Here is a 19,379-nt window from a genome sequence, read left to right on the forward strand (position 1 = left end):
ACGTACGGCTCGATGTTAGTACTCTGTAGCGAGAATACCAGCTAACTGACATTTGTCGAATGACGCTTGAGGCCGAATAAAAACGTGACAGTTTATTTTATCAGTAGATTCGTGAGTCTTTCGGTGGGCGGAGGTTCATTGAGTTTGGTTGTTATTTGCGTTTTTAATTTGATTATAAAAAATAAAATTAAAAAGTAGCAATTATCGGCATACATTTCAAATCAAATCTGACAGTATAAAAATGAGTGAAAAAAATGAAAATAAAAAGGAAATTCGCGTGTGGTGTGATGGGTGGTGAGTAAGATCGAGTTTTTATTTTTACTGCGTCTTCTTGGTTGCTATTATTTGAAATCGTTACACATAAGTATCGTTCAGTGTTAATAATGATGCGCATTATATTTTGATGCCAGTTATTCCAAATGTACTTCATAAATTGACCTTAGCTAATAACTTTGTTATAATTAAAAAAACATCCGGCGCGAGCGATTTCTGTTTGCAGTAGTGCACACATGCTTTCCCTTAAAAACTCGACATATTCGTGGTAGTGATTTTCTTCGTTTTGTCTTACAGTTACGATATGGTGCATTTTGGTCACGCAAATTCGTTAAGACAGGCTAAAGCATTAGGCGATGTACTTATCGTGGGAGTCCACACAGATGAAGAAATTTCTAAACATAAAGGGCCCCCTGTATTTACTCAAGAGGAACGGTACAAAATGGTTAAAGCTATCAAGTGGGTTGACCAAGTGGTGGAGGGTGCACCCTATGTGACTACACTTGAAACATTGGATAAATATCAGTGTGATTTCTGTGTGCATGGAGGTAAATTATTTAGTTTTTTATAAAAAAAAAACATTAATTCAATTCACAAGAAATTTCTTATTGGACAAAAAAGATATTAGCCATGTATTTAAATTGTTTTTTTCACCTTCAATTGCAAAGAAACTATGTGTATAATAGTTACATTTTGTATTATTTGTAGAACCTTGAAATAAGTAACAGTTTTTGTATATTGCTTTATTCAGTTTTTTTGTTTAAACTTCATTATGCTTTGTGTAAGACTTATTATACATTTCGTGTCAGTGATGATTTTGAATGATATAAATTTATTATCCTTGTATAAACAATAAGTTTAAAAATAATTTTCAATATGTATTAATTTAATATTTTCCCTTTTTTCATTCCAGATGACATTACAGTGACTGCTGATGGAATTGATACATATCATTTAGTGAAGAAAGCTGGTAGATACAGGTAAATAAAAATTTAGCTCCATAAAATATGTCGTAAAAATATTTATTGCCTATTTATAATCAGGAAATATTGTATAAATTATTCACAGTGTATTAACAGATATGTAAATTGCGTTTTTAAACAATTTTTATAAGAATAATATTCAACTGCAAAGTAATTATTATTACCAACTTGGGTATTAAATGCCTTGCTATAAAGCGCTTTATTGTTCATTAGGTATGTAAAATGAGAATCGATATGTACTAAAAAAATCAGTGCAGAAATAAGCAATAGAATATTTGTAAGAAAATGATTATCTCTCCCAGACATTATTATGAATGACAATTGATGCATTTCCCAAAATAAAGTGAATGCTGTTAGTCACATGTATGTTTATAATGCTAGATGCTATTTATAAAACACATGTTTGAGGCAGAAACCAAACTTTAATACAGCAATGTAAACATATTTCATTGGAGTTGAGTCTCATGTATGAAACCCTCTTTTCCAGGGAAGTGCAGAGAACTGCTGGTGTTTCCACCACAGATCTCGTGGGACGCATGTTGCTACTTACAAGAGAACATTTCAAGTAAATAATTTGTTTTATTTCATCTTATACTTTAAATATTGCTGCTTATCATCCTGACTTGTTTAGAATTGGAACTATCATCAGATCACAAACAGACTATTATAATTGCTGCATCCTACGGTGTTAACCACTGTTTATGACATCCATCATATCTTAGTCATCATTAATCTGCCTATCTGAAGCTATGTATATATTAATGACACGTATGCAATTAAGACATGTAATCATCAGTTATATCTATACAAATTTATCCAAATGAATATTGTTGTTTGGTGTGAAGACACAAACAATGTGTAATCACAACTCACAAACTATCCTACTATTGAGTTTTACAGTTTAAAGCTACACAAAATAGTATTACATGTTCAGTAAAGTAAATAAATTGACGACACTTTTAATGAATTTCAATTATGCAAATGTCAGAATGAAAGTGCTAAATAATATAATTTAGAATAATTTATAGATTACCTTGAACTGTTTTATTTTAGCAGTCATTACAAATAAATGTATGTTACTGAAGATAAAGTACCTTCTAGTATTGCTTTTTTATTTAGAGATTGTATTCTTTTTTTAAATACGACTCTCGCATTAAAGAATTAAATTCTTGTATCGCAAGGGATTTTACAAAATATGATGACAAGTACACAAATGCACCCAGACTGAGAACAGGCAATTGTGGATCGCACAAATATTTGTCCAGAACGGGCATCGCACCCGCGACGCGCTGCGCTCAGTGAGTTCGGCGTGGTAACCTAAACCACTCGGCTATCCGTTGCTACAAAACACTTAGCTTTAGAAGGAATATTTTCATGTTAATTAAGGTCTTAACAATCCATTACATTTTATAGTTAAGTAGTTATTGAAACGTAGTGTTCGAATTATCTGCATAATTAAATTAATAGGCCCAAAAATTACGTTATGTATATAACGTTTGCTAATTAATTACACTTAAGACATGTCGATTTCAGGAGAGGTGACAAAGAATACTCCGTGGCGCTGGAACACTCGTCGAACCTCGGAACAGACTCCACCGCGCGGTCGCCATACACCGGCTGTTCACAGTTCTTGCCTACCACACAGAAGATTATACAGTTCAGCAGTGGCCTCTCACCCAAACCAACTGATAAGGTACGTAACAAATATATGTATGCCTAATATTATAAGTATCATAAAAACTCTGATTATGTATTAAACTATTTACACATGTTTATATTAGGCTTATTTCTACTAGGCTTTGTATCAATCTCTAAGAGCCACTTAACACCAACACACCGTTTAAGAAAATAACACACTCTTTCTCTCTGCTGGCTCTAAATGAAATTCGATGCATAACACTTCTCTCCTAATACTTCCGGAATGCTCCTTTATTAACGAAACATTATCACTTTTTTGAAATTTTCTTTGACTACACGTTTTGAGTTGCTATGCCTCATCTAAAATCTCTACAGAACATTTTTTTTATGTACAGGTCGTCTACGTTGCTGGCGCTTTCGATTTGTTCCACGTTGGACACTTGGACTTCTTAGAAGAGGCGCACAAGCAAGGAGACTTTCTGATCGTGGGCTTACACACCGACCTCGAAGTGAACCGATACAAAGGTTCCAACTATCCCATCATGAACTTACACGAACGAGTATTGTCCGTCCTCGCTTGTAAGGTAAACAAAACGCTATTGCTGTGGTAAAAGTGAGGAAAATGTGGCGCGATAATTGATATTCATACAGACAATACCGCGGGCCAAAGCACGTTGATCCCTATATTTTACATGATATTATTATTAATATATCAGATATGACAAATACCATTCGTAATAAAGATCTGAGTGATAAACTTGAAGAGCGGCGATAAAGATATAACAGGCAATATTTGGATGACTCATGAAATCAATGTTATATTTATCAAATACATGTGAGTGATATAAACTCAGACATTTTCTTGCAATCAGCCTATGTCCTTCACCATTCGATAGCTAATCTATCAACACACTTCTATTGTTAGCCCCACACGTCTTGTCTGTATAATGACGTTTTCCTACATTAATGTTAAAGATACTATTTTAAGTAGAAATGTATTTCAAATATGACAATTATGATTTAAAACTTGCGACATTTTTTTTTATCAATTATACTCGAAACTATTATTCCAATAATGACGAGAAAGGGGATCCCTACTGCTAAAACGCGGGAAACTGTTCGTATGTGATATGATGTATATGATAGCTGTATCCTGTCCTATATCCTACACAATTATTTAATAGGGAAGGAAGTGGCTTAATACAGTTGTATGATTATAATTATTTTTGTATACAGTACGTGCATGAGGTGGTAATCGGCGCTCCGTACAGCGTGACCGCGGAGCTCATGGATCACTTCCGGGTGAAGGTGGTCTGTCACGGCGTCACCACCATAGCTACCGACGCTGATGGCATCGACCCTTACCGAGTACCCAAGCAACGCGGCTGCTTTAAGGTATGTATCACAATAGCAACACCCTGTATTAATTTGTTTTCATATATCCTTGTATTATTCTACATTTAGCTTATAAACTTGCCAATTTAAAATTATGTGACAGCCTGAAATGCCTTAACAATTATTATGATTGAAGTTAATTGATTCAATGTAAGATTCAATGTCAATTTGATAAAAGGTCTTCATAGTGGTTCATGTCAACGTCGATGTATTGTACAGCTTCTTGAGTTTCAATAAAAGTGAAATTTAATTTGGAATTAATTTCCTTAAGGAAAGAAAAATATGCTTATTTATAATAATAATTCTAACATTAATTATATTTATATTTATAATTTTACAGATATTAAATTCCGGCAATAGTATGACAACGGAAGACATTGTTCAACGAATAATACGTCATCGTCTCGAATTTGAGGTACGAAATACGCGCAAAGAGAAAAAAGAACTGGCTATTACGAAAGCTTTGAAAAATGATCAGCATTTGAAACAGAATGGTAACTGTGAAGTTACTAATAATAGTTAAATTATTAATTTTAAATTAAATTAAATGTTTACCAAATATTTATGTGTTAGATGTGCTATTTAGGTCTAGAATTAGAGAATAAACCGGTCAACTATTGATATAATAAACTTCTGCTAATAATCTTTAAACTTGTTATGGTAAATGTTTCAATTGCATTCTTCTATGATATTGCCAAAAAAAAATTAATAAAAAAATTAAAATAATCGATAGTCGATCAGCTTATTCTATATTTTTGTCCTCTTGCTTCTACAGTCATAATACAAGAATATGAAATAATGTAACTGGTATATTACTGGTAACTTACATGTATTTTAAAACTATTTATTTTATTTTGAAGCATTCTAATTCTATATACATAATAACTGTGTGTTGATTAATAGTTTTAATAAAATTCCAGTTTTTGCCCGCCTATTAATTACAATATACATTATTATATTACTATAGAACATATGATACTTTTATTGTACTATAGATGAATCGAATAGTAAAGATTATTATTGTTTATGGTGTTCAGCATATTTCTAACATTATCATTTTATGATGGCATATTAAATTATTGAAATGAGCATTTCTTATTATAATGATGTGTCCCATATGTTTATTTATTTTTACAATACTCTATTTTCGAAACACTAGTTCTTATATGAAATGTCGCTAATTTTACCTTTTATTGTGCCATTGGCAATATTATGTATTATTGGTTTATAATTGGAACCAATCTTAGAATTTGTTCAATGTTGTTTATTTTACAATATTGTTAATTAGTTAGGATCTAATAATTATTATGTACGTTAATTTTAGTTTGACGTTGTGTACAAATTGTTTTTGTTGATGTTTTATTTCTGTTACTAAATATAATTTACACTCTCAGAGGAGACATTTTATCCAGCTCTCTTAGATCTTAACGAAGAAAGATTAATTAAATATTACTATTCATTTTGTAGATCCAGGGTCTGCAATGTTTATGGATCGTACTCTATTTAAATAAAAGTTGTATAAAGATACTTGCTGTTTTTTTTATGTGATTTTGTCGTTAAACCAACTATCAGCCTAATTATAATATAGGTAGTGATTATATTTGGTCCTCCGACTGTAAAGGAAAGTATAACTTGCCGCGCCGTATTCTTGCCCAAAAGTGGATGACAGAAGGGTAGCATCGAGCTACCAGCACGATATGGCGGCAATATGGTAAGTTCCTAAGACCACAAGCACTATCTGGGAGAATTAGAATATTGTTATGTATGTATGTGTTGTTCTGTCTTTTGTTTGACCTGGTTTGACCACTGAGAGAGAAAGCGACCAGACGTTTAATTTTTAAAGAATCAAAAGGCAGCTTGGAGCAGTTAATCGCATAACCGTCACGCTTTTGGTTTACATTGGAAAAGGAATAATATTTCTGAGGTATTTTGAATTACAATCTCGTGTGAACTCATACTCTTTCTTACCCCTCCCCCGCTCTCGCCGCGCTTTCCTAGGTAGCGGTACAGCGGTTGTGGTCAAGCTATACTCAACTCACAGAGTACATTCTGATATACTACTCAACTGCTGTACGTGCTAAAAGCCTTGAGTTCGAATTCTTAAGATTATTCAATTTTGATAATAGCAACACTGTTTTTCAAATATCCAAAATGGCAGAAACGAGCAGCATATTTATTTCTATGTTTGTGAAATAATAATTCACAGTGACGTGGTGTAACGGAATATTAGTGAACTGGACTGTTTAAGAAACCATCATATTAAAGTTTTGGATTTTATAGAAGAAAGAAATATTTTCATCACAAAGGTAAGTTTTCTGCGTAGCCGCCCACAGTTGTATTCAATCTGTTTCGTTTTGGTCTATTTCTAGTTATTATTGCGATGTCACGTTGTATGTAAGCTTTTTATTATTCATATTCAGCATAAACATTCAGCTTGGTTATAGTAATATACATTGTTTGTCCAAGAATAGTCATGATATCGCATTGCAAATGGTTCAATTGTGGTAGATTTTTGTTCGGTAACCAGACACTACGCATTAGTAAGTTATTATTAACTTGTGGTTCCATCGCTGGTTAACAGAAATTCGGGATGGTATATTATAAAGAACAAAAATGTGGTTAGCAACCTGTTGAACTTTGTCTTTTAACCAATACTTCTATGTCCCATGATCACGCCGGCAAAAGAAACAAGTTACATCGACTTGAGCAAAATATTTTTCTTTACCTTTCAAAACTTAATTATTCAGACCTAGTTAAGTTTCGGAAGCAAGGTCAAGTCCACAATGTAAAGTAAACAGTAAATGTATACAAATTGGTGATCATTAATTCACATTGACACATACCTACATTTACGAACTGGTAAATCAGTAAGCTACATTCTTTATACTGCTATGAACAAAGAGTATATTAAAATCCTTCAAATTTTCTAAAAGAAATTGCGTTTACTGAATTTGAACATACAAGATAAATGGATTAATTTAATCATTATGGGTGGTTATGAAGATATGGATTATGATAAAGTGACATAAGTTATGATGTCAATAGTTGTAAAACACTATCATGCAAGATTTACTGTTACTCATGGATTTTTGTAAACAAATCAAAGATGCATGCTTTCTCAACTCTTCCATTAACCTTTTTGGGCATAAATAATTTAAAACATTTTCAGGTGTTTGAATATCTGCATCTTATTAGGTTCTTCTTGAGTTTCAACAAATATACAACTTATACAAAACTGAAGAAAGACAACTTCAAATATGTATTTAACTTTGACAATTGCAATCCTAATTGGAAAACTAGATACAGATAAAATTTATGCTATAAATTACTTGAGTTCCTGATAAGGTATACATTCTGATTAACTAAAAAGTTAAGGAAATGCATTGGCTAGAATACTCAATATATATTTTTTATGTTGTAAAAATCAAAGCAGCTAAGTATTTATGTAGTTTACATATGCCATTAATAGATCAACTCTAAGTTAAGGTGAAATTTTTGGTAAATTGGTACCCAAGTTACCAATTATATAAAAGAAATGATGTTTCATTAGTAACATGACAGATGAAGAAAGTATTCAAGTAAGAAAAAATGTTTTCGAGAAACTGTATTTAGATTGAATAATATATCATACTTGTAATTGAGTTAAATTGAATGCCTTTGGTAAATGCACTTGGAGATATCCATTCGTATATTTCTTTCTATAATCATCTTAAGGTGTTTTCAATTTCCCATATTTAATGGGAAAAATAAAGCACACTGTGCCAACGTCATAAAAATGCATTGGAGATAAGCCCCTTGATTTATAAAGACAAAAATAATAAAAGTCATAACAAGAGAAAATAAAAAAATTATGACTTGAGTTCTAAGTACAGCTTAGTTAATTTTCTGGCACTGGAATAGTATCTTTCAAAGCTCAAACATAATAGTACACTCTTATATCCAAAAAAATAACTGTTCTGATAGTTTAATGCATAAAACTTTTTAAGGCTTATTATTCTAAAAGGGATGACAATACTGCCTATAAATTCGGGTCGCAAGTTAGTGTAGGCTTAACCGCTGTTGGCCGCACAGCCTGAGATGCGCAGGCGCCGCTCGCCACGGGCAGTTCGAGCTATGAGTCACAGCCGCCCAAAATAACTTGAGAATGGGCGCCGCCTACCGCCCGGGGCGGGCGGCACGTTGGTTGGGCTCAGTGGCAGCTGCGACGCCGCCGCATCTAGAGGAGCGGTCGAGGTGGAGCGCGCGAGCCTCGTATTGACACACGGGTGGTGGCGGCGCCGGCGCGGGATGCGCCGCCATGCCGGTACGACACCGCGAACTCGGCGACGAGCTCGCACCCCCGGAGCCCAAGCGCTGCAGGCACTGCGACGGTACGATCACATACATTGCTTTGCAGCGCAGGACTCACACCAAAACATTACTACAAACTTATCTAACATTCGGTGTCTTAACCTACTTGTTGACTAATATTGTTATCAGCTTGGAAACTAAGTAACGGAATTATCACTATTGACAGTATTCAATTAATTGTAAATGTACAGCAAGGTAGTGTCTTTTAACATAAAATCGAACTTCGCTCATATTCTATGAATAAAATAAAAACAATATTAAAATAAAAACAATATGTATTAAGAATTACAAACAATTTTAACTACGGATAAAGATTACTATCTGAATAACCGCAATAAATAACGCTCTTAGAAAGATTAATAATTTGAAGTAGTAGGTAATTTTTTGAACTAGTAATAGCGATTTTAATAACATAAATCTTGTGTGTATGATACCATACCACTTCTTAGTGAACGGAAAATCAATAAGGGAAATGTTAAGTCATTAATTTTTTACTGCAATAATTTGATTTGGGTATAAAGGAATATTTTGCCGTCGGCAACTGCTCCCTCATGTCTTTAGTCTATCAACTTGGTTAACTTAGTTATGTACCGTAATTAAGGTGATTTGATGTCATCATAGTACATAGATTCAAGTAAATCATTTAAAAGATCTTTTGAAGAAAACATCCTTTAAATATTTAGTCAGTCGATCAACCATGTCGGTTACAGCATTGCATTGTTTACATTAAGTCATAAAATACACGTACTAAAATAATAAAACACGGACATGCAGATTCGGTTAATGATTGAGCTGCAGGAAAATTATCTTTAGCCCGCCCTTAGTCACTGGACTAAGTAATATGTGTCACGCAGTCGGGAATGGAAAGAGCGTATAAATAGGTGTTCAGACTTCACTACGAGTGGGCCACATTCCCCACCTTATGTAACAGAAAGCTCGTAAACAAATGCGTATTCAAGCTTACCTTCTACTACATGTTGCGCTATGCACATTGTTATACCATTCGAAACACACCTCGTCAGTGCTTCGCGGATTTTTGAACCACTTTTATTACAGTATCTTAATAATGTGTCGTCGACCTTATGCAAAGATGATTCATTTCTTTTGGTTTTCCTGTTTTGCAATTATTCGAGAACGGATTAATTATTTGGTATTTTTAAGTCAGTGCCTTGCATTGAACAATAAATAATTACGAAATATGACAGAACATATTGAACGCCTTGCAATTTTTCTTGTAGATTAAACATTGGTATTGGGTCAGGATAAGTTAAAAGTTCCTTCTAATACAAGAGTTTTGTTTGCTTAATTTTCTGTTTAGAAGGAAGAAACTGTATTTAAGGACATTGTGTCAGAAAACGGGTTTGGCGAATAATAAGTGGCATTCAATATTGGTTTGTGTAGTAAATTGCGAGGGTGTGTTGTGACTGTGCCGGTGTTGTGACAGGTGCTGCGTCACGCGCGACGACGAAGCTGGCCAGACCGCTTGCACGTCGATTAATTAGTATTGCCTGTCGAGACCACAACCGCAGACCGAGACGCTTCGAATGAAATCATTGATCATCATTATAAAGCTCGCCAAAATATGAACATGCACAATCAGATCAAAATAAGAAGAATCCTGGTTTAGGAATTGTTTTTAGGATTTGTTAGTCCCTATGAAATCATTAACATTATTCTCTTCTTTCTATTGAGTGTTGAAACAAATAGTAATCTTCGGAAAACAACCAGCCAATTAAAGAACATAGTACTTCTCGCTCTTTTAGTTAGTAATGATGATCTAGCTAGAAATATATATAATAATGAAAATGTTCGTTTTCCACAACTTTCTGAATTGTAAAATCATTCATAACCGACGTAGTACTATGTGGTTAGGCACCATTGCCAAGCTGTCACTTCTCTCTCGTAGCTTTACGATCAAACTGGCCCGATATATTGTCGTCTATCGCTTTATTAATATGTATATTTTGAGATGGAAAAATGTGTATTCATTTGTCATTAGCTATCAAAGCTCTTTGTATAATTAGTTCATTCCCCTTTTACTCACTAGTTCTACCTTCAGTTGTATTAGTCCATTGAATTTTTTTTTTTTTAGGCCTAGCCTTTTGTTTTTTAGAGAAACAAATAAACAAATAAAATTGCGTCCTTTTAAAAACGCAACCCAAATGAAACATTTCAATGGACTATATTTGTATCTATAAGATTTATTTTCTGCATCCCAGGGAAAGCGCACAAAGCTTATTCACTTTGTCAATTTCTCTATTCAATTTTGGAATTCATCTCCTTAATTACAATCGCTTTTACTTATTCTATGGTTTTCTTCTCAGGACTTCGTTATAGGTTCACATTTTGCATAACAAGCCTGTTCTTCGTGCCTTTACCTGAACAAGTTTTTAATGCCATCTCCATTATCTCTTCAATTTAAGAACGTGCCCATTCATGCCCCTGGTAAACTGTTAGTGAACCCATTGCTAAAGATGTCAAGTTGCTGACAAGTTGTAGTGCTCTGTGGAAATAAAAGATGTTCAAAATTACGTGCACTAATTGAGTTTCCTTGTCCAAGGCCATATCCATAATAATTTTGTGTAGGTGTTGTGTGACTTTGTAGCTCTTACTATTTTATCCACTACAACAGGTGTTATGGGTCAAGGTGCAATGTTAAAAAATGAGATTTACACACTTTAATGAAATACAGTTACTTTCTATTACGATATCAATATGTACCAAACCTACTTCACAAAATAACTGCAGCGTTATTTATGCATTTGACTAATTCACGAGTTCACCGTTACGAGGTGATTAAGCTTGTTTAAAAGTAGAACGTTGTATTCAGCGCAGATTGCTATGATGATATTAAACTTGTAAAACTGCTAACCACAAAACCATAATCGCTATATTCAACATAGTAATAAAACTGTTTCTAAAGATAGAACATTAACACAAACTTAGCCTTAGTACAGATATTGTATTCTAAGAAGTTTTCTTAAAATCATTGCGTGATGCATGCATTCTGATTTTTGTTTATGTCTGTGGCTAACCTATATACGTTCACGTTTAGAGGTTTACGAAAATAGTTATATTTCGTCAACACGTCCATTTAGGAATGCAAGAACTTTTAAATATTTTGAAGAAAATAACCGTTAATCTTGTTTAACGTGATATATTGTGAAAAACGTTAAAATTTTAGGTAAAATTGTCTTGTATTATTATGATTCTAGTTATATTCAGCTATTTAATTCATTCTTGGATATCCTAAAAGACAAGCTTAAGATTCGCCTTTTTCATGTTATCTGATAACAATTTGCGAAAGATAACATTAAAATCTCATTTAAGAAACTATTCTTGTAATCAGTATTTGTCGATTTCACTACAACTTATCTGCTACGTGTTTGTTAGTTTAGGCAAAGTTTACGAATCCTTCTAATATTATAAATGTAAAAGTTTGTGATGATGGACGGATGGATGTTTGTTACTCTATCATGCGTTAACTGCTGAACGAAATTTAAGTCTACTGGAATAGGAATCGTGCGGAATAACCTGATCCTTCTTGTAAAAAATAACAACAACAACATTAAAAGGTAACAGCTTTATATTTTTAAGGTAGGTCCAATAAATACTCCCTTATCATTTATGCCCAAGAAGGGTAACAAACCCTTTTACACCTGATCACAAAATACTGAAGTGATTAAGTTCTTAACCATACTAATACATGTACGGGTTTTAGCTTTAAATGGATACCATCAACTTTTTAAATTAGTCACATGATTGCATTAAAATGCATCGAACTTAATTCACAAACACAGCATACACCGAGTGTCGTAAATTTTCTTTGGTTCGTGCACTTCTTCAGAACTCGCCGCGGTTTGGATCTATCATCCTGTTTTCGTCACCAGTCGCATGTTTGCGCTAGTTAAATCCTCCGTAAAACGGGTATCCGCTGCAAAATATCCGTTGGTTTAACACTGTCCATGTTACCGTGGCGTCGTAACGTAATTGTTTTCGCATAGTAGGCCGGTTACGCGCCCAGCACCCACGTGCGGCGGCGCCCGCCCAACACATGCCTTCGCAAATATGTGCACAAGTATTCCTGTTATGTCATCGTGACTTTCATTTGCCTTAAATATATAACTTACGGATTGTGGGTCTGAATAAAAGTAGTACAAATTCAGTTCAAAGGTGCTTATTTCTCAGAAAAGCTAATGAGTTTATGAAAAACCGGTTTACACTAAATTTTAATGAATACACGAAACTAGGTCACTTGTTTAAATTTTATTTAGCAAAAACATTAATCATTAAAAGAAACAGAACGAGTGATTAATTAATCAAGCAGTTGGTATATTTACTTAGTAGGAATACAGCTTTTCAACGTTGTAAGTGTTTTCATTTAAATTTGATGTGTAATCTTTCACACAAATAAGACATCAGTATATTTCACATACGCACATATAAGTACGGAGATAGACACCACAGCTGAGAGTTGAGAACTCATAATACATGTTACACAAATCACATTCATTGTCAATCAGAAATAAGAGGAATATGTTCGAATTCCACTAAATTAACCATGCTAGTGACACATTTTAAGGCACACTATAATTATGATTTCAAGTAATTAGTAATAACAGAAATGATCCAGTTTACTTTGAGATAATATTAATGTCACGATTCACGAACATAGAAACCCTTTCATCTCAGCTATTTATATTAGTGCATTTATAGAAACATTTCCAAATTCTTAACACGTCTCATTTTATTGGCATCGTAACATATTCTTGGCTTATTCATGTTTGACTGTTGAAAATAAAACTGTTATATCGTCACGGCGGACGACTAATCGTATTTTTTTATAGTTTTCTTTCATGGCGTCATGCTTCGTTGTTTTTCACGAAAAATAGTACAGTAACTATGACTATGTTTTCGATGACGGCCCTAAAATAAAAGTGAATTTCCATCCAAGAATTGAGTCTATTTATGCAACAAGCGTCGGCGTCTCGACTGTAGTGTAACAGGTCGTGCGTACCGCACATAGGAACGGAATGTTTGTTTTGAGGAGTCGCAAACAAACTCATAATTATTCCGAGAACAGTGGCTCGAACACAATGTGTGGTTTAAATGGCATTATCTCTGAATTAAGCTGCTTAAATTGCAGTTACTCCAGAATGGCTTTACTCATTAGAAAAATAAAGTGCACCTTTAGGCTCTTCTGTAAAATGTTACTACTGTCAAGGAATTCCTTGAAGCACTTCAAAATGCATGTTATTACTATTAATCATCTTGCAATTTAACTGTATTGTATCATGTAATGGCCTATCTATCTTATAGCTAAGTCTAAGCTTAGCTAGATAGATAGATCTTTTAATATGCAATGCGTAAGTAAAAGTTCATAATCGCTAATTAAACTTATAAATTTAATCTCCCAAGTACATACCAACAATAAACTGTTGCTGTATCCTAAAGCAGTAGCAGGCTATTTATTTATTTCCATTTTTATTATTTTATCAAACTTTTTATGTCCAACTAGCGCGACTCAGTTTTATTTAGCGTCCATATAGCCAACAGAAATATTCAGTCAAATGGGTTAGCAATTAGTATCCTTCCAACTTGGCGGATGCGTATAAGCATGTCAAGAAAAAATAGAATATAGTCGGAAGGATGTAGATCCATATTAAAGCATTACAAAGCTATTGTTTTGCAATCCTTTAATATGGATCTAATCCTGTTGGAAACTATAGTGTGTTGTTATAGTCATTACTTATTCGACAGTTTATGGGTGGCAGTTAAATATACCCGTCTCGGTTTGTCGTCACAAATAGAATTTTGGCACTGACTGTCTGTAGTTGTGTAATTCATGTATAAACCACTTGTTCGATCCAAACTATCTATTCACATTAAAACGTAACCAATATGACGTGTAAAAGTGTCATAAATTATTGGAATACTTACGTTCATTTAGGTATTGTTGATAAAAAATATTGTTGTTGTTACGGATGGTAATGTAGTCTGATAAGCCGTAAATAATTTGTTTCCTTAGAATGCTTAAGTATTTTTTTCTTATTTGCTCTTAATCGATTTTGTCCATCACCACTGTTATTTTCCATGGCATATGTATTATTGACGGTGGCTGAGTAATTAGCCGGCTCGTCCTCGTTCTAAATCCCCACCTTGACCTCGTTGCGTTGCTTTACGATGTACTATTCTGTTTTATACTTTTCTTTTCTAAAAAGTCTCGTAAAATGGTAGGTGGGAGTGCCGCTCAATTTTTAAGATATATATTTTTTCAAAATTATGTTTATGATAAAATATTCGTTTAAATTAATTGGTGTTAATGTCTTAACGTGTTTTAAGTCCAATATTTTAATTTACTAAATAAAATATAGCTTGAAGTAATTCCTTATACGTTAAACAATTATAAAATTTACTTTGTCGCTATGGTGTAATCGTACATTGTTCTCGAAGGTAATGGACGTGCCGCCACGCGTTATATACACCAATTGTATGCGGCCGTGGTTTACTGCCAAATGCATTACCAATAACGACATGGGCTTAAAAGCTCCATACGTTCACGTAACATTGCGACCAATACGTCGTGCGTATGATTAGAGGAGGTGCCGTCGAATACGATTACAAGCCGACCACATGGACCATTACCGTTATCTGCTGACAGCATCTTGGACCCGTGTCAACTGGACTCGGACAAAACACTTTCAATTTCTGGTTTATACATCCCAATGTAATCTTAAACCAATTAATGTAAGTAATATTACTAGAACCAGCATTGCCTGAAAGTAACGTCACATTTTTTATATTAAACATGAAATTTAGTTATAAAGTTAATTTATGTGAGAAATGATAGCTTCAAAAATTGGCCGGAGTGTTATAAATTACATAAAATATTTCGGTCGGCTCTTAAAATAAATTTGTGGGTCTCTAACTAGATACTTTTCCTATATTTGTGTAAGAACAAGCAAACAAAAAAATAAATTTCTTTTTTGTTACATGGATACTGAGTTGTGTAGAAAATAGACACTTATATAGACAATGCCATAAGTTTTCTTGTACAACATCCAACAAGGAAAACCTATGCCTCCATTTACTTTTTAAAAAGCATGAAGTGATAAATAGAGCATTATTTATATTCTTAGCATATTAAAAAAAACGTAGTTGCATCTGTAATCTACGCCACCATTTAAATATTAAGTTAGTATGAAGAATTCTCACATAAACGCCCAATAAAATTACACGAGGCGCGCACGGTTGCGACCGGGGGCGTCTCGCGGGATTTCATAAGACAAATCTGTTAAATTAATGTGCTGCTCGGCATCCAACGCTAAGCATTCCCAAATATATTCTAAAATAAAGAGTGCCTCAGACGATACGACATTGGAACCGATTCTATTTGGATTAGTCTATCCGGTCGGTGTCACGTACACTACTACGCGTTATATGTACATTTTATGGATTTGGTACAACTAAGAGTTTTATGACTCGTAACTGACTAACCGTTGTTTTCTTGTAAATACTGTGATCGTTTCCTAACCCAAAAGTCTTATTTCAGCTAAAACCAAATACTTTTGTGGTTAAAAGCCAAATACTTACTATGGTACACATAATTGACGTAACTCTTCCACTAAATTCCAATTTCCTGACGTAAGAAGTTCCTGTTGATAATATCTGTCTGTATATTATAGAATCTGATTCCCTCTCAGGTGTTGGATGGTGAATCTGTTTGGACATCATTTATTTCTTGACGCAATATAAGCGAGAGAAGTAGCTCGCACCGATTTTGACGTCAATGTTTTTAAATGCAAGAGAAAAGATGCTCTTTAACTGGCTGCGTGAATCAGTGCATATAAATTTATTTCGTTTCTATCGTCTACTTGTGTACCTATGCACACATTCTAAAGATCTGTTTAAAGGATTTTTAGTGCGGCGTAATTAGGTTTTGTAATGTGCTATGCAACACCATGGTCGGCGGTAAAAATAACAAATTCTGAACAATGTTTATGTTTTATTTTGTTGCCGATCCATTATACAACCGGAACATAAAACCATTTAAAAATTGAGTGTTATATATTACCTGATTATTTATTTAGCTCTGATGTAGAAATAGAAACATTGAATCTGAGTATGTTTTGTATCTTTTAACCAAAAAACTATTACCACATCCCAGGCATACCAGCCAGAGCGCCGGTCAATAATAATCCTCATTTTGGCAAACATGTAGTTCGGTCGTCACGCCGTTGTTGGTGTAATTCATGCATGCAGTAATTTATGTGGAAATAGATGAATTGTTGCCAATCTATTCCAAAATGACAGCTAGGAGATAACTTATATAGATTTATATATTCCAAAATTGTAATTGCTACATTACCACCACTGTAGAAACACAGTTTCTCCCAAAAAACAGCACTCAAATATTCGAATGTATGATTTATGAAGTACAGCTGCGGGGGCTCCAGTCAACTGCATATGTTAATTCTGTATAAATGACTCAGTAGCGAAGACCAAGCCAAGTTACGTAATAACGCGCCCATTCATGGTGCATCGTCGCCAAAAGTGAAATTTGGTCGTTCTGGCCACTAGGGAGGTACGTGTCGCTTATAACCGGATTGCAATTTAGGGAAATAAATTTAATTGTGTCAGAGCACACGTGTTCGCCGGAAATGCCAGGTTTGTTTAGCTTGCAGATTTATTTCGGTCTATACGGTGTCATCTGGGGGCGTCATCCTCTGAGGCAGTCCCGCCTGGGTGCGCTTGGCGCTTGTTGACGTGAATTTCGCAACGTCTTTCAGTGTGCTCCCGCCGATGGAAATACTCGCCATATGAGTTTGCGAAATAATTATTTAAAAGGTAGAGCGTACATTAATCACGGTGTCAAATACAGAGGTTTTCTTTTGTTATACTTAATAATGATTTGAAAAATTAATAACCATAAGTAAATGCAGGCTATATACTCCTATTTGTAACATTGACAAAACATTCTAAGTAAAAATTTATATAAATCATCTGACTTTCTTTTTTAGAGGAGTTCAAAAGAGTTTAAACTCATCAAGCCAATTGCCCTTTACCAAAAAGCCGATAAACTGTTTTCATTGTATGTAATTTATTTTAAATTCAAGTGCACCAATGACAAATTACAAATGAACCTAATAAAATACAAAGCAATTAAAAAAGAACAACTTACTCATAAGTATGTCATAACTCTGTCATGTCTAGCTCCGGTACCTGGTTCTCGAGGTCACATAATTTCGTCTTCCCTGAAATTGAAGTATAACAAAATAGAATAGTCGTGGAATTCAGTGTGAGCAATTATAATTAGTACGAAAGAATAAAGATAAGGCTAATGAAACAAAATAACTAGCTCAGATCAATGTACATGGCTGGAATTTGTCAATTACAAGACAAAATGCCAACTTGGGTCACGAAATGTACATCACATTGTTAGACCGGTGTTCACGTTCCTTGGTACACCGCCAGAATGACCGATCCTTTTGGCTTGTCGATACGCTGGTCATAGCCCGCCGTCGGCTAAAATAATGTCAGTTCAGAGATTAACGAACTTCAGCCGCCTGACCTATAAAACTGGTGCAGGTAGACTCATACCTGTAACAAATCATTGACTATTTATGTGATTGCACAAACCAAGATGACTTTTTTGACATCTAAATTAAAAGGTACTAAAAACCCGATGACTCCTTTTTTCCTTTAAATCCTATTAATTATCAAGTTACTCATGTCTCCTGACGACATTCATTCGAAAAATTTGTAGGTGGTTGTTTACAGAACTGATGTGTGATCCGGTGATCCGAAAAATCTAGAATAAATACATTACATTTTCTTCCGTTAACTTTTACAACGTTTTAACAGTGTGGTTCGGTACATATTATTGTTTTCATTAGGGTTTCGCTCGTGTAGACGGTTGGAGCGTAGGTGGGTCGTATCAGCCGATGCTGTCAAACTTGTTTACGAAGTTTTGTCTATTTGCGTGCTCCCCAATTACTGTACTGCTTTCTGACAATCGTATTCAAGCGCCAGCGAAACGTTTAAACTTTTGCCAGCGCATCTTGATGTATTATAGTTATTTTTTTAAGCATACCTAATCAGCCGTGAAATAATAATTGATACTCTAAGTTTCCCGTCTCAATCTGTTTAACAGTCTAATTAATGTTTATAAAATTCTACAGTTTTATTCCTTGCACTGAAGATAATTTTAGTTAGTCAATTTAGTTAAGCGCAAAAGCTCAGAAATTTCATTTTAGATTGATTATATATTATGTACACTTAACATATTTTAAGTTTTAACTCGCATAGATTGCTTAATATAGGCCGTAAGTGTCCGCCAGTGCTAATTGTACATTTTGTATTTTCAGGTAATTAACCTTCACGTTCCTTCTTTCTGAACGTCTAAATGCTTGGCACAATATTTCGGTAAGTCTGCGGACAGCGTTACGTAACCAGTTGCATTCTCTGAAACGCTATCTACGACACGCCTCGTTTATGTCATTACTTTAAACAGTTTAAACAAATGCATTTGGGGCATTCCAATCAACTTGGTTAGTCATGCCACTAAGACGTTCGAAAAAATACACATACATATTTTGTTTCAGATAAGAATTCTGGAAATAAAAATACGTTTAAAGAATAATTTATTTTTAATTTATCTTCAAAAATCTTAAACGTTGTAAACAAACAATAAATAAACAGGCAAATAATATGTTTCAGTTCCTTAAATTGTTAGGAACT

General features: G+C 34.0%; 2 protein-coding genes across 4 annotated transcripts in view; both read left to right on the plus strand.

The window, feature by feature from the left end:
- Positions 1 to 92: 92 nt before the first annotated feature.
- On the plus strand, positions 93 to 5,816 carry LOC113501133 (ethanolamine-phosphate cytidylyltransferase). 2 transcript variants are annotated; one of them, XM_026882163.1, is made up of 8 exons: positions 93 to 294; positions 571 to 821; positions 1,187 to 1,253; positions 1,744 to 1,821; positions 2,790 to 2,949; positions 3,290 to 3,478; positions 4,131 to 4,289; positions 4,630 to 5,816. In XM_026882163.1, exons 1-8 carry the CDS (start codon positions 242 to 244, stop codon positions 4,810 to 4,812), a joined length of 1,140 nt encoding a protein of 379 aa, XP_026737964.1. In that variant the 5' UTR covers positions 93 to 241; the 3' UTR covers positions 4,813 to 5,816. The 2 variants fall into 2 exon arrangements, with proteins under 2 accessions (XP_026737964.1, XP_026737965.1); XM_026882164.1 differs by having other exon boundaries at positions 2,793 to 2,949.
- Positions 5,817 to 6,410: 594 nt separating this feature from the next.
- Positions 6,411 to 19,379, plus strand: part of LOC113501128 (myocardin-related transcription factor B) — a 33,003-nt gene continuing 20,034 nt past the window's right edge. The window contains exon 1 of one of the 2 annotated variants that reach the window (XM_026882155.1): positions 6,411 to 6,595. Coding sequence is in view for 1 of the 2 variants with exons in the window: in XM_026882154.1 (XP_026737955.1) it covers positions 8,587 to 8,659 (73 nt within the window). In the remaining variant the exon portion in view is untranslated. The other variant, XM_026882154.1, reaches the window with a different exon arrangement.

The sequence above is a fragment of the Trichoplusia ni genome, chromosome 15 (genome assembly GCF_003590095.1).
Source record: "Trichoplusia ni isolate ovarian cell line Hi5 chromosome 15, tn1, whole genome shotgun sequence".
Classification (NCBI taxonomy): domain Eukaryota; kingdom Metazoa; phylum Arthropoda; class Insecta; order Lepidoptera; family Noctuidae; genus Trichoplusia; species Trichoplusia ni.